This window comes from Olea europaea, unplaced genomic scaffold, assembly GCF_002742605.1.
Source record: "Olea europaea var. sylvestris unplaced genomic scaffold, O_europaea_v1 scaffold652, whole genome shotgun sequence".
NCBI classification, from domain to species: domain Eukaryota; kingdom Viridiplantae; phylum Streptophyta; class Magnoliopsida; order Lamiales; family Oleaceae; genus Olea; species Olea europaea.
Window position 1 is genome coordinate 256,537 of NW_019264892.1, and position 13,740 is coordinate 270,276.

General features: G+C 34.2%; 1 protein-coding gene across 1 annotated transcript in view; it reads left to right on the forward strand.

Moving 5' to 3' along the window:
- The first annotated feature begins 12,912 nt into the window (after positions 1–12,912).
- The window catches only part of LOC111390147 (probable glutathione S-transferase), a 4,513-nt gene continuing 3,685 nt past the window's right edge, over positions 12,913–13,740 (forward strand). The window contains exons 1-2 of the mRNA XM_023015147.1: positions 12,913–13,290; positions 13,396–13,737. Coding sequence (XP_022870915.1) covers positions 12,976–13,290; positions 13,396–13,737 — 657 coding nt within the window. The 5' untranslated portion in view covers positions 12,913–12,975. The remainder of the gene's footprint in view (positions 13,291–13,395; positions 13,738–13,740) is intronic.

A 13,740-nucleotide genomic window follows, 5' to 3' on the forward strand; every position in this document is an offset into this window, starting at 1 on the left:
AAAATTGATTGATTATGACTTAATTCTATGCAATTTCATGTTATAGGGTCATATTCATGTTATAGGGTCATATTGATGGATATGATGGAATTCACGAGAAAAAGAAGCAAAAAGGACCAAAACGCACCAAAATGAAAGTTCAAAGACCAATACGCAAATATCCAAAAGATGAACAAAAGAAGCAATCAAAGATTCAATTGAGCCAAGTACCAATTAGAGGTTAACAGTGATAGGGGGAACGAAAAGAAGGAAGAAAGAAGGCCAAGAATGTTGAAAATAAAGTTTAAGGACTAAAATCAACGTTCGGGAAAAGGGCGCATAGGAACCTCCCGAGCATTAAAGGGCCAAATTTTTTTAGCCTATGCAGTCGCATAGGCATAAATCAAGGATCGAACCTGCAATTTCCAATTTTCGATATAACTCTTTTGGAACTTGATTGGGACGCGATATAAAAATCTAGAGTCGTCATATTTCGAGGTAGAACGTATTGGGAGGCCAGAAACTACATCATGGAGAAGAATTTGAGTGCAAATAACGAAGAATTTCACGAGGATTTTCAAGATTTATCAAGAATTCATAACCCGGTGTTGTTTTCTCTTCAAAATCTGATGTATTCTTATATTTTCTCTATGTTAGGCTGGATTTTCATGTATTAGGAGATCGATGTACCATGTGATTTGATCTTTAATTTTTTAGTTTTACAATTTGACATTAAAAACACGTTTTGATTGTTTTGAATGATTTATATGCAATTATTGTTTTCGCAATTAAGGACTCATAATTGTGTGAGTTTAGGTGGCTTATTCTTGCATTCGAGAGAATTGGAATAAGTTCGACATAATATAAATCATCGTAGGGTTCGATAGGAGATAGAAATATACCGCTATGTAATACGTTCCAAATCATGTTCCAATTAATTCTCCCTACTTAACTTAAAATGTGTCGTTTTAAATAGTATTATGGCAAGTAAGGGTCATTTCCCATAAATGATTGATGCAATTATGTCAATTGCGCACTAAAAATTCAAATTAATAATAATATGCGAAATAGATTAAATGGGGGGTTTTGGTTTGTTGAACTAAGGAAAACGATAAATTTAAACTAGAAAAGACTTAAAATCTGAAACAAACAAAGTGGTTCTTAGTTGAATGCGAGAAAATGTGATTGGGGGATATTTCATCACCACGAGAATGATTTTCATGTCAATTACCACAATAGATTTTCGTTCTCATAATTAACTATAATTCGAGAATAATTATAAGTTCAATTACCTCAATCTCTTCTTGCATGTTAATCGAATAAAACAAACTCTTTACTTAATCATATTCATTAAACAACCTAGAACAAGCTCTCTAGATTTAATTTAACAAACTCATTACAACAAAAGATATTAATTGAATTAAGGGCAAACTCGCAAGCTCGGTCTACAACTTAAGTTAATCCACATACATTCAATTGAAAATTCTTCATAATCTATCGAAATGTAATTGCTACTAGGTTTTAGAATCAATAACTATTACGTACTACTAATCCCAAAATAGCATTCATCGAAACAATTTAATCATTCAGTTGTACACCTAAACAATCAAGAAGAACAAAATAAACATTTAACCCAATGGATTAAATACATTAATCAAGAGAATTATAAAACACAAATTAATTGAAAATTATAACTCAGGTTTGAATTAATCCCCAATCACAAATATATTTAGTTACCCATAAAATATTCACAAATAACTAAGAATTTCTTACAAAACATTGATGGAAAAAGTGAAAAGAAAAACTTATTGATAAAGAGAGATGGTAGAAAATCCTTCAATATCAATGGGTCATCTTCTCCAAGCTAATGCACCATCTCCATGTTTCAATCTTCCCCAAAATATGTAAGAAAATATAGATGAAAGAAAAAAGAAAAAAATAAAGAAAAAAAAAAGAAACAAGAAGAAGCTGCCCCCTAAAGTTCCAAGAGTCCAAGAATGAAAATCTTGTGTTTGGTTGAATGTTTTAACCTAAAACCTAAAGAAAATTGCAGCATTGGTCTTTGAAATTTTGAAAACAATAAAAAACGGCACGGGTGGTGCCTAGGCACCGGAACGGTGGCGCCTGGGCGCCACAGTTTCTGTTTCTGCTCGAGCTGGGCGCCGCTCGCTGAATTTTTTTTTTTTTTTTAAACATCCCTTTTCAACGTCTTCATGCTTCTTTTATCTTTTTTTTTTATCTTTTCTCGCATAAATACCTTCTAATCATTGTTCAAAGTCGAGTTTTCACCTGCACAATAAAAATAACTAAATTAAGTAATAAATCACTAATGAAACTCACAAATATCTAAGTTTAATGGCCCGGAGTAGTGCAAAAACCAGCACTTATTACATTCCTAAACTTAAATCTTTGTTAGTCCTTGAACAAAGTCGTACAAACACGTAAATTAAAACCAAACGATAATACTATAATAACAAACACTCTAATTGTTAGATAGTTTGCCACTTTGCTTCAAGCCTTACATTATGCACTTATGAAATGTTTATAAAAATGCTACAACAAACACTCTTTAACTTATACCATGCTTGACTTGTGTGTGTGTGGTCATTCCAATTCATCGCAATACATAAGTTGGTGATTTTCCCAACCCTCAATGGTTAAATTTTCCTTTCTCACTCATGGGATGTACACTCCCCCAAACTTGATATTTTCACTTTAGCCCAAGGTGTCAAAAACTTAAGGTTGCCCTCAAATCACTCAATCTTTCCCTCTCAAATTTGGTTGGGTTGAACCGAAAAAATAAATCATCTAGTCATGTATTAGTTCACCAAAAATTTTGAGTGCTTAGACCACAAACTTTTGTTAGGCAAATTACTCACAATCCATCAATTCTTCAACAAAATCACCCTTAGATGCTTATAGCATCCCTTTTATTTTTCTTCATTTTTCCAATGTATATAGTTTTTGCTATGATCCCTAAGGGTAGCCTTCTTCATTCGTAGATCGTCTCCTACACATTGGTGATGCACAAGGCCAAATTACTTAATGCTGACTCACACTCCTTAGGGTAAGCAACTTTTTCATACAGATTTTTTTTTTAATCATGAAATATCAATAGATGGAAAACAATATCTAACTTTCATCTGAAGTCTAAGAACATTCCACAAAATCAATCACTGAGTTGGGAATTAATACAATTTTAAATAATTTTTTTCACAGGTTCAACAACCTCCAAACTTATCCTTTCATTAGTAGAGTAATTGAAGAATTTCTAATAGCATGGTCATTTAAGTTCGTTAACAACCTACAAGTGCATGTGATGAATCTCATGACCCAAGTGCTCAATAAAGAGTCAATCATGGAATAAGTTGATGAAAATAAACAGCACCTAGCATTCATGTTCCCAATTCATAAATCAATGCAATGCAATACTCAAAATGCAATTGGCAAAACTATCAAACAACACAAACAAGCATTAAAAAAAACAAGTGTTTAACCCGAATTTTTAAGTTTTTAGCGAGAACAAAATTAGCACAAACCACAAAATTTCACAAAAAATTTAGCACATACCGCCTCATCCCCAAACTTAAATTGCACATTATCCTCAATGTAAAAGCAAAAAGAAATAGAAAGCGCAAGAGGTTCAAATACTCCCATAGTGGTGATGACGGTGATGGCTGTGATGATGGTTGGGGACCATTGACGACAAAAATTCACAAAAACAAAAATAAGTGTCATCTCTCATGCTTCTTCGATTGGATCCTCCAATCGCATTTCCTCCATGTTTTGTGGTATGAAAGATTTAAAATATGGCTTTAATCGATGCCTATTTACCTTAAACTCTTTCCCAGTCTGAAGGCTTTTGATTTCTACTGCACCATGAGGAAAGACATTAGTAACAACAAAAAGGCCAATCCATCGAGAACGTAATTTACCTGAAAATAACTTGAGGTACAAGTAGAAAAGAAGAACTTTTTGTCCAGCAACAAAAGCCTTTCTTGAAATCTTTTTATCATGGTACGCCTTAGTTTTTTCTTTGTAAATTCTTGAACTTTTATAGGCATCATTTCGAATTTTCGCAAGTTCATTGAGTTGAAGCTTCTTTGATCACCCGCTACACCTAGGTCCATGTTGCATTGCTTGACTGCCCAAAACGCCTTGTGTTCGAATTTAACTGGGAGATGACAAGGCTTATCATAAACTAACCGATAAGGGGACATGCCAATACGTGTTTTGTATGCCGTTCTATAAGCCTAGAGTGCATCATTGAGGTGGAGACTCCAATCCTTTCTATTGGGATTCACAGTTTTTTCGAGGATGGATTTGACCTCTCGGTTAGACACTTTGACTTGCCCACTAGTTTGTGGATGGTAAGGTGTAGCCACTTTATGGGTGATGTTGTATCTTTTCAATAGAGCCCAAAAGGAGCGGTTGCAAAAATGTAGTCCTCCATCGCTAATACTAGCTCTTGGTATTCCAAACCTTGCAAAAATGTTGGATTTAACAAAATCTACAACCACTTTAGAATCATTAGTTCGAGTAGCCCTTGCTTCCACCCATTTTGACACATAATCAACGACAAGAATGATGTAAAGGTTGCCATAAGATGAAGGGAAACGCCCCATGATCTCAATGCCCCAAACATCAAAAATTTCAACAAAAAGTATGGGTATTTGTGTCATTTGATTTCGGGCTCCCAACGTACCTACTCTTTGACATCGATCACAAGATTTGCAAAAGAGGAATGCATCTTTGAATAGGGTGGGCCAATAGAATTCACTTTCAAGCACCTTGAGAGCAGTCATTTTTGCTCCAAAATGTCCACCACATGCATAGGAGTGACAAAAGGTAAGTATTGAATGAAATTTATTTTCATGCATGCACCTTCTTATCAATTGATCCGAACAATATTTCCGCAAGTACGGCTCATCCCACACAAAATCCTTGGTCATAGCCTTGAGTTTTTGACTTTGAGTAGTGATCAAGTCACTTGGAATTTTCTTAGTGACTAAATAGTTCACTACATCCGCAAACCAAGGAGATGTGTCCGTGACGAGAAACAATTGTTCATCGGGGAAGCTTTTTTGCAATGGGAGAGTTCCTCTCTCATGGATAAGGCGACTCAGGTGGTCGGCCACAGAATTTTCACTCCCCTTTTTGTCTTTAATCTCAAGGTCAAACTTTTGTAAGAGAAATATCCATCTAATGAGCTTTTGTTTTGCTTCTTTCTTGGCAAGCAAGTACTTAAGAGTTGCATGATCAGAAAAGACACTTACTTTAGTGCCATTAAGATATGAACGAAATTTCTCTAAGGCAAAAATAACTGCTCAAAGCTCTTTTTCAGTTGTAGAATAATTGAGTTGGGCATCATTCAAAGTTCTTGATGCATAATATATAACATGAGGTGTCTTTCCAACTCGTTGCCCTAAAACGGCTCCCAATGCAAAGTCACTTGCATCACACATCAACTCAAATGGCTTGTTCCAATCTGGTGGTTGAATGATGAGTGCCGATGTCAAAAGTTCCTTCAAGCTTTCGAATGCCTTTTTACAATCTTCATCAAAGTAAAATGGCACCTCCTTTTGCAACAGCCTGCATAGTGGTCTTGCACACTTGGAAAAATCCTTGATAAACCTTCGATAAAATCCTGCATGTCCAAGAAAAGAACGACCCTCTCTCACACTTGTTGGAGGAAATAAAGAACGAATTAGATCAATTTTAGATTTATCAACTTCTATCCCCTTGGAAGAAATGACATGGCCTAACACTATGCCTTGATTAACCATAAAATGACATTTTTCCACAAGTGTGAGATTTTCTAGGCAACTATCAAAGGTATTACCATAAACACTAAAATCGTCCATAAAGACCTCAATGATGCCTTCAATATAATCAGAGAATATACTTATCATGCATCTTTGAAAGGTTGCGGGAGCAATGCAAAGGCCGAAGGGCATGCGCCGGTAAGCAAAGGTGCCAAACGGGCATGTGAATGTTGTTTTCTCTTGATCTTCTGAAGTAATTACAATTTGGTTATAACCTGAATAACCATCAAGAAAACAATAATGAGAATGACCTGCTGACCTTTCCAATATTTGATCAATAAAGGGTAAAGAAAAGTGATCTTTTTAGGTTGCACAATCAAATTTTCTATAATCAATACAAACTCTCCAACCCGTTTGGACCCGAGTAGGTACAAGCTCATTCTCTTCATTTGTCACCACTATGATTCTGGATTTTTTTGGAACAACTTGGACCGAGGTTACCCGCTTGCTATCGGAGATGGGAAATATGACACCAACGTCTAGCAATTTCAAAATTTCTTTCTTCACCACTTCCATCATGGGAGGATTCAAGTGACGTTGTGCTTCTCTTGATGGCTTTGTTCCATCTTCGAGCAATATCCGATGCATGCACATAGAAGGGCTTATCCCCTTGATATCAGCTATTGTCTAACCAATAGCTATTTTATGTTCCTTGAGCACACGGATAAGCCTATCTTCTTAAAGTGTTGTGAGATTCTTTGCAATGATCACCTGTAGTGTTTCTTCCTCCCCCAAATATACATACTTCAACTATTTAGGAAGAGGTTTGAGTCCCAAAGTGGGGGCCTGCATCACCAAAGGTAAAAGTTTCTCTTTAGATATCGGAAGAGTAATATAGGAGAGATCATACCTTGGTGGAATACTTGGTAGTGACTTAAGTGATGCCACGGTTTTAACAACATCCTTGCACACTTGTAAATTCTTGCTTTAACCGGGTGAGATTGTTAGCATCAATGCTTTTAATCAAAGTGGTATCCAATGCATCTACATTTGATAATTCAAAAACTTTTTGTACTAATGAATCTATTATATCAATTGAAAAGCAAGCGTGAACATCACTAGGATACCTTATTGCTTCAAAGATGTTGAAGTGAATAATCTCACCATCAAACTCCATTGTCAATGTACCATCATGCACATCTATTTTTGTACGCGCAGTCCTCATAAATAGTCTTCCCAAGAGCAACAGTGGCAATAAAGATGTTGGTTCATCTTGCATGTCAAGAACGTAGAAATCTGCCAGAAAAATCAATTGATTTACCTGCACCAAAACATCTTCCAACACACCCTTTGGAAATGCATTAGATCTATCAGCAAGTTGAATAATAACAGCGATTTCTTTAAGTGATCCTAGATTTAAGGAAGCATAAATAGAATATGGCATGATATTAATAGATGCTCTTAAATCTAGCATTGCCTTTTCAAACCTAGTATTACCAATAATGCAAGGGATGGTAAAACCTCCAGGGTCCTTACATTTTGGTGGAAGTTTCTTTTGCAAGACTGCTGAGACATTTCATTACCTTTCAATCTATGGTTGTTAGTGCACAAATCCTTGAGGAACTTTGCATAACGAGGCACTTGATAAATTGCATCCAAAAGTCGTATGTTTACTTGAACCTTGCGAAAAGCCTCCAAGATTTCTTTTTCATGTTCATCCTTTTCAGACTTTGCAAACCTGCCAGAAAATGGAGGGTAGGGAACATAAGTAGGAATAGAACTTTTAGATTCTACCTTAGATCCCGCAGTTGGAGTCGTAGCTTCATCTTTTTCACATGCTAAATTCTTCTCTTGCATTGACTCCTCAATTTGATCATTCATTTTCCTTGGTGCCTCTTCCAAAATTTTTCCACTTTTTAGTGTCACGACACTAGCATTTTCTCTCGGGTTGATTGCTTGAGAAGGAAGTTTTCCTGATCCTTGAGCCTCCAATTTACCCACCGTATTGGCCAATTGGCTCACTTGTGTCTCCAAATTCTTGATTGAGGTCTTTGTCTCTTGTTGATTGTATAGTACTAGAAGCCAAGGACTTAACCATATCCTCAAGAGATATCTCTGAACTTTGAGGTAGAGTTTGTTGACAAGGTTGAGGGTGTTGTGGTTGCCTTTGTTGATTGAACCCCCGGGGGATGATTAAACTGTGACTGTGGAGCTATGAAATGATTTCCTCCATAACTGAGATTAGGATGATCTCTAAATCGAGGACTATATGTGTTAGCATATGGATCATATCCCTGTCTCTGTTGCATTGGAAATCCCCCAATGGCATTCGCTTGCTCTGAGATGTTACAGGGTCATATAGAAAGCAAGAGGGAAAGATGTCAATAAAAAGTCATCTTATCGAGCCTTTATAACTCGAGTGAATAACCATATAAGGGTTTAAAACCTGGTTTCCTAAAGACAACTGGTTTGGGAGTTATCGACCTAAAGCTCGTTACAGGGGTTATATAGAAAGCAAATGAGAAGATGACATTAAAAAAATTTTTTAATACAGAATATGATGGTATAAATAAAGCCCTTGGACATTCGGTTGATAAAAATCACACCTTCAAGGCGAGACAAGTAATTTAGTTTAATCTCAAGTGTTGAAGCAATCAAATATAGGAGAGCCTTCACTTGTTAACATGTGAATCTGTGATGGTGGGATTTGTCCAAACAAAGAGAGGGTAAAGACTACAGTCACCTATACCTTCAACATTAAAACACAACCCCGGGATAAGTGAGTGAAAAGAATAAGTTTGGAGAGTTGTGTATCTCTTGAGCGAAGTAAGGATATTTTTAACCATTTTGGGATCGGGATTTAACCAATCATGAGCTTGATACGTTGGCATGACTTTACACACACACGTCAAGCATGCATTCATCAGATAAGGGTTTATTTTCTTCTTGCACTATTGAAATTGTTCCCTATATTGGTCACTGAATTCCAATCCCGAGACTCGGCAGGTTGTCAAGTCATGTTTTGTGTAGAGTTAAATCACTATTTTGTTCGAGGATAAACAAAAGTTCAAGTTTGGGGGATTTGATAAATGTGTTTTTACACACTTATTCGGTCCACAAAACATGATTAATTATTGATAAAATTGGTTGATTATGACTTAATTCTATGCAATTTCATGTTATAGGGCCATATTTATGGATATGATGGAATTCACGAGAAAAAGGAGCAAAATGCACCAAAATGAAAGTTCAGGGACCAATATGCAAATATCCAAAAGATGAACAAAAGGAGAAATCAAAGATTCGATCAAGCCAAGTACGAATTGGAGGTTAACATTGGTCAGGGGAACGAAAAGAAGGAAGAAACGAGGCCAAGAATGTGGAAAATAAAGTTTAAAGACCAAAATCAACGTTCGGGAAAAGGAGAAACCTATGTGGTCACATAGGTTATACCTATGTGATCGCATGGGAACCTCCTGAGCATTAAAGGGCCAAATTTTTTATCGCATAGGCATAAATCAAGGACTGAACCTACAGTTTCCTATTTTCGATATAACTCTTTTGAAACTCGATTGGGACGCGATATAAAAACCTAGAGCCGTCATACTTCGAGGTAGAATGTATTGGGAGGCAAGAAACTACATCATGGAGAAGATTTTGGGTGCAAGTAACGAAGAATTTCGCGAGGATTTTCAAGATTTATCAAGAATTCATAACCCAGTGATATTTTTTCTTCAAAATCTGATGTATTCTTATATTTTCTCTATGTTAGGCTAGATTTTCATGTACTAGGAGATCGATGTACATGTGATTTGATCTTTAATTTTCTAGTTTTACAATTTGACATTAAAAACACGTTTTGATTATTTTGAATTATTTATATGCAATTATTATTTTCGCAATTAAGGGCCCGTAATTGTGTGAGTTTAGGTGGCTTATTCTTGCTTTTGAGAGGATTGGAATAGGTTCGACATAATATAAATCATCGTAAGGTCCGATAGGGAATAAAAATATATCGCTATGCCATGCATAAATTTTTAAGTGTTCACAAAACAGCATGCATTTTTATATATACACTTGTCATAGAAATATAGGTCGGTGGTATATAAAAATAGGTTCAATACATCTCGAGAGAGAGTGTTGGATAGATTTATGAGCATTGATTCATCAACAATTTAAGTGTGTTGTTACATTGTGAAATTAGGGTGTAAAGTGATAATTGTATGGGAAATCGTGATCCTAGTACTTTTAATTTTCATTGAATACAACCAATTCGCGTTCTAAACATATAATTTGCATTTTAATTCATCAAAATATCGTTTTTCATACTGAGTTCATTCCAATCATCAAGTTTGCATAACTAGGGTTTACTAAATTAGGGTTTTTCTAATAATAAATTCCATTTTTGACATATTTGTTTCGATTAAGGCTAAAATAGTTAGAATTGAACTACTCAATCTCTGTGGGATGATACTCGAACCTTAACATTCCACTTTATTACTTGTTAACGAACCGTACACTTGCAGTGATTTTAAATTGAAAGAAAATATTACTTTTCATGCTTTGGCACTGGATGTTCACAAAATAAGTAGCGTGTAATTGTGTGAAGTCAATAACGGACGTTTGTTGGATTCTTTCTCCTCTTAGGCCCTTTCAAAAGAGAATTAAGTATTTCTCGATCGTAAATACTTGAACTAGCTATTTATCGTTTAAGAATTCTTATTTGAGCATTTCATACCATCCATACAAGGGCAATACCCAAGTGACTGACCCTATTTTATTAAATATATCATTTCTTGCTATGAAGCTTGTAAACCCATTGTGGATACTACATTATGAACACCTGATAATATATTTAGAATTTCTTCTATTGTTTCCTTAGTAGTTGAATAAGTAATTAAAGAATAATATAATTGAGGTAAGATATATTAACCAATCGGCTTTAAGGACCCGTTTGACCTGACTTTTTCTTCATATAAAAGAGTTTTTTAAAGAAACTACATTAATTTTGTTTGAAAAATAATTTTTAAAAGAAATTCTTATTCCGAAAGTACTTTTAGGAAAAACTATGTTGGACCAACTCTCTATAAAAGACCTTCTAATTAGCCAAATGGGTCTAAAAATAGTTTTTAGATTTTAAAAGTTGTTTTTGACTTTTCAAAAGTCATGTCAAATAATGCCAATAAGCAATATAGCTTTTAGTTAGAATAGTTCTTAAGGCCTTGTGTTTGCATATCTTTGAGAAGCCAAAAAGAGATTTTGAGATCAAAAAGTTACTCTTGTACATTTTTGGCTAACTGTAAAAAACTATTTCTTTTAATTAGATGAGTTTTTAGAAGAAATTGATTCAATATAGCTTATTCTAGAAGCTCTTTTAAAATTAAGTTTTCAGACACTAATTAATTTAGCGTTTTAAAGAAGCTCTTCTACAAAAAGTAAAAGTTATGTCAAATGGATCATAAGACAAATCCAAACCTTAATAGCAATCATAATAAATAATAAAAATGTATATCACAAATCACTCAAATGATATTTTGTGTATAAATGCTTAAGTTACTTTTATTTATATGTTTTGAGAGATCTACAAGCAGCAAGTACTATTCACTTATGTAAGTAGTTACTTATGACAAGCAAACATTGGCAATACATTAATACATATATGTGTTGTGTGAAAGTAAGTCGAGCAATGCTAGATTCCACATTCAAGCATTATTCTTTCTTGGCAATTATTTTTCACCAATAAAATCTATTCTACAGATAACTTGAGACGGATGGGGACATGTGAAGATTTAAAAAATATATTTTGAAGACATTGTTGATTAACCATGTTTGGACAAAGTTAAGAACTAATTTAAAGTTTTTTGGAAAATGCCAAACGACCCGCGAAGATGACCTAATGGGTGATCATGCACTCACATGCCCGATGTGAGTCCCCCATGAATAAAATAATCCTGACCTCCATGTGTGTATGGTGTGTCAACCCTGTATTCATTCTCGTGAGTACTGTAGCACGGCTGAAGTTTTTTTCTTTGCAAAATATGTTTGGAGTTTTTTCAACATTACTTTCTTTTTCAATAAAATATTTTTAAAGCTTGAAGAAATTTCGACTGTACTTAAAATTAAATGAAAAAGTTTTAAAATAATTTTTTTATCAGTAAAAACTAGAAATAAGTAAGTTATTATTAAATTTGAAAGTAAGATAAAAGTTACTTAAAATGTAATTTTACTTTCTTTTAAGCACAACCAAACATGATTCAAACTGCCCAAATGAGAGTAAAATTAGAAAAAATGAAAAAAAAAAAAAAAAATTCATACTCGAGGAGGCTCTATTTTGAGGCTTATTTTCAGAAAGGTTAAGAAAAATTGATCGTGTTTAAACTTAAGACCGTTTTCATTTCTATTCAATATTTACAGAAAAGGTTCCTTCAAAAAAAAATAATAAGAACTTATTTTTAAAATGTTACTTAGAAAAATAAAATAAAATAAAATTTTATTTTAAAATAAAAAAATTCTTTAACTTTTTTGGATTTATTTTATATATATAATACAAAGTTATCGTTTTACCACTTTTAAAATTAGTAAAAATGGTGAAAAGAAATTGAATGATCATGGTGAAATGTTATATGAAATTAGGTGACCCTAGTGAAATATTATATGAAATTGGATGACTATAGTAAAATCAAATCAAATTAGATGGTTATGGTGAAAAAAATTAAATTAAGTGGACATGTTGAAACCAAGTATAAAGTTGACTGATCCTTGTTAGATTTAACTCATTTTGAAAGTGTTTCTAAATAGTTGGCTTAGTGTCTATATAGTGTGTGTATAAACCACATTATTTTAAAAGAGTGTATTTTTGAATGGTAGATTGATGAAGAATGAGTAATTAAAAAAATTAAATTTACATAAAATATTATTTTATTAAAAAATGTGTGATTGAAATTTTTTTTTTTTTTTTTTTTTTTTCCAAAGATTACGGCACACACAAGACCATAACAAAACTTTAGTCTAGCCAATGTTAGAAAAAGCAAGATTGCTGAGGTCACCTCATACGTCTTCTTTGAACTGGTCCACTTGGTAATTAATCCGAATCTATCACTTATCAACTTAAAAATTTTTATTTATTGATTCTTAGCGGACAAGTTAGGCTCCCTCTTCTATATAATAATAAAATAAGGCTCAACACTGGAGAGTGAAAATACAGCATAGATTGAAAATCAAAGAGAGTACAATGGCAGAAGTGAAGCTTATTGGTGCTTGGGGAAGCCCATTTTGCTTCAGGATCGAGGTTGCTCTGAAACTTAAGGGTGTTGAATATGAATTCATAGACCATGATGTACACAACAAGAAGTCCCCTTTGCTGTTAAAGTACAACCCAGTTCACAAAAAGTTCCCTGTGTTAGTACACAATGGCAAGCCAATTTGTGAGTCTCTGGTGATTCTTGAATATATTGATGAAACCTGGGAAAAAGGCCCTTCTCTTTTGCCTAAAGATCCTTATGAGAGAGCCATGGTGCGCTTCTGGGCTAAGTTGTTAGATGAAAAGGTACATTTTTATGTATGATAAACTAAACATGTAACATGGTCATGTAATGTTGCTACTTGTGCATTCAACAACTAACGATGGTTCTATTTTTTGTACCTTTTTTAGTGTTTGCCTGCATTGCGGAAAGCTTGTTTGAGCAGAGGAGAGGAGCAAGAGAAGGCCAAAGAAGAATCGACAGAGATTTTGAAATTTCTCGAAGGCGCACTTTCGGGCAAGAAATTCTTTGGGGGTGACAATATTGGAATGGTTGATATAGTTGCAAATTTCATATCATATTGGTTTATAATTGGGCAAGAATTGGCAGGATTACAAGTGTTGACTAAAGAGAAATTTCCAAAGTTAGATGAATGGATGGATGAGTACCTAAACACTACCATTATAAAGGAAAATTTGCCTCCCAAAGATAAGTTGACTGCAATGTTCCAAGCTCGTTTTGAAGCTGCTGCTGCC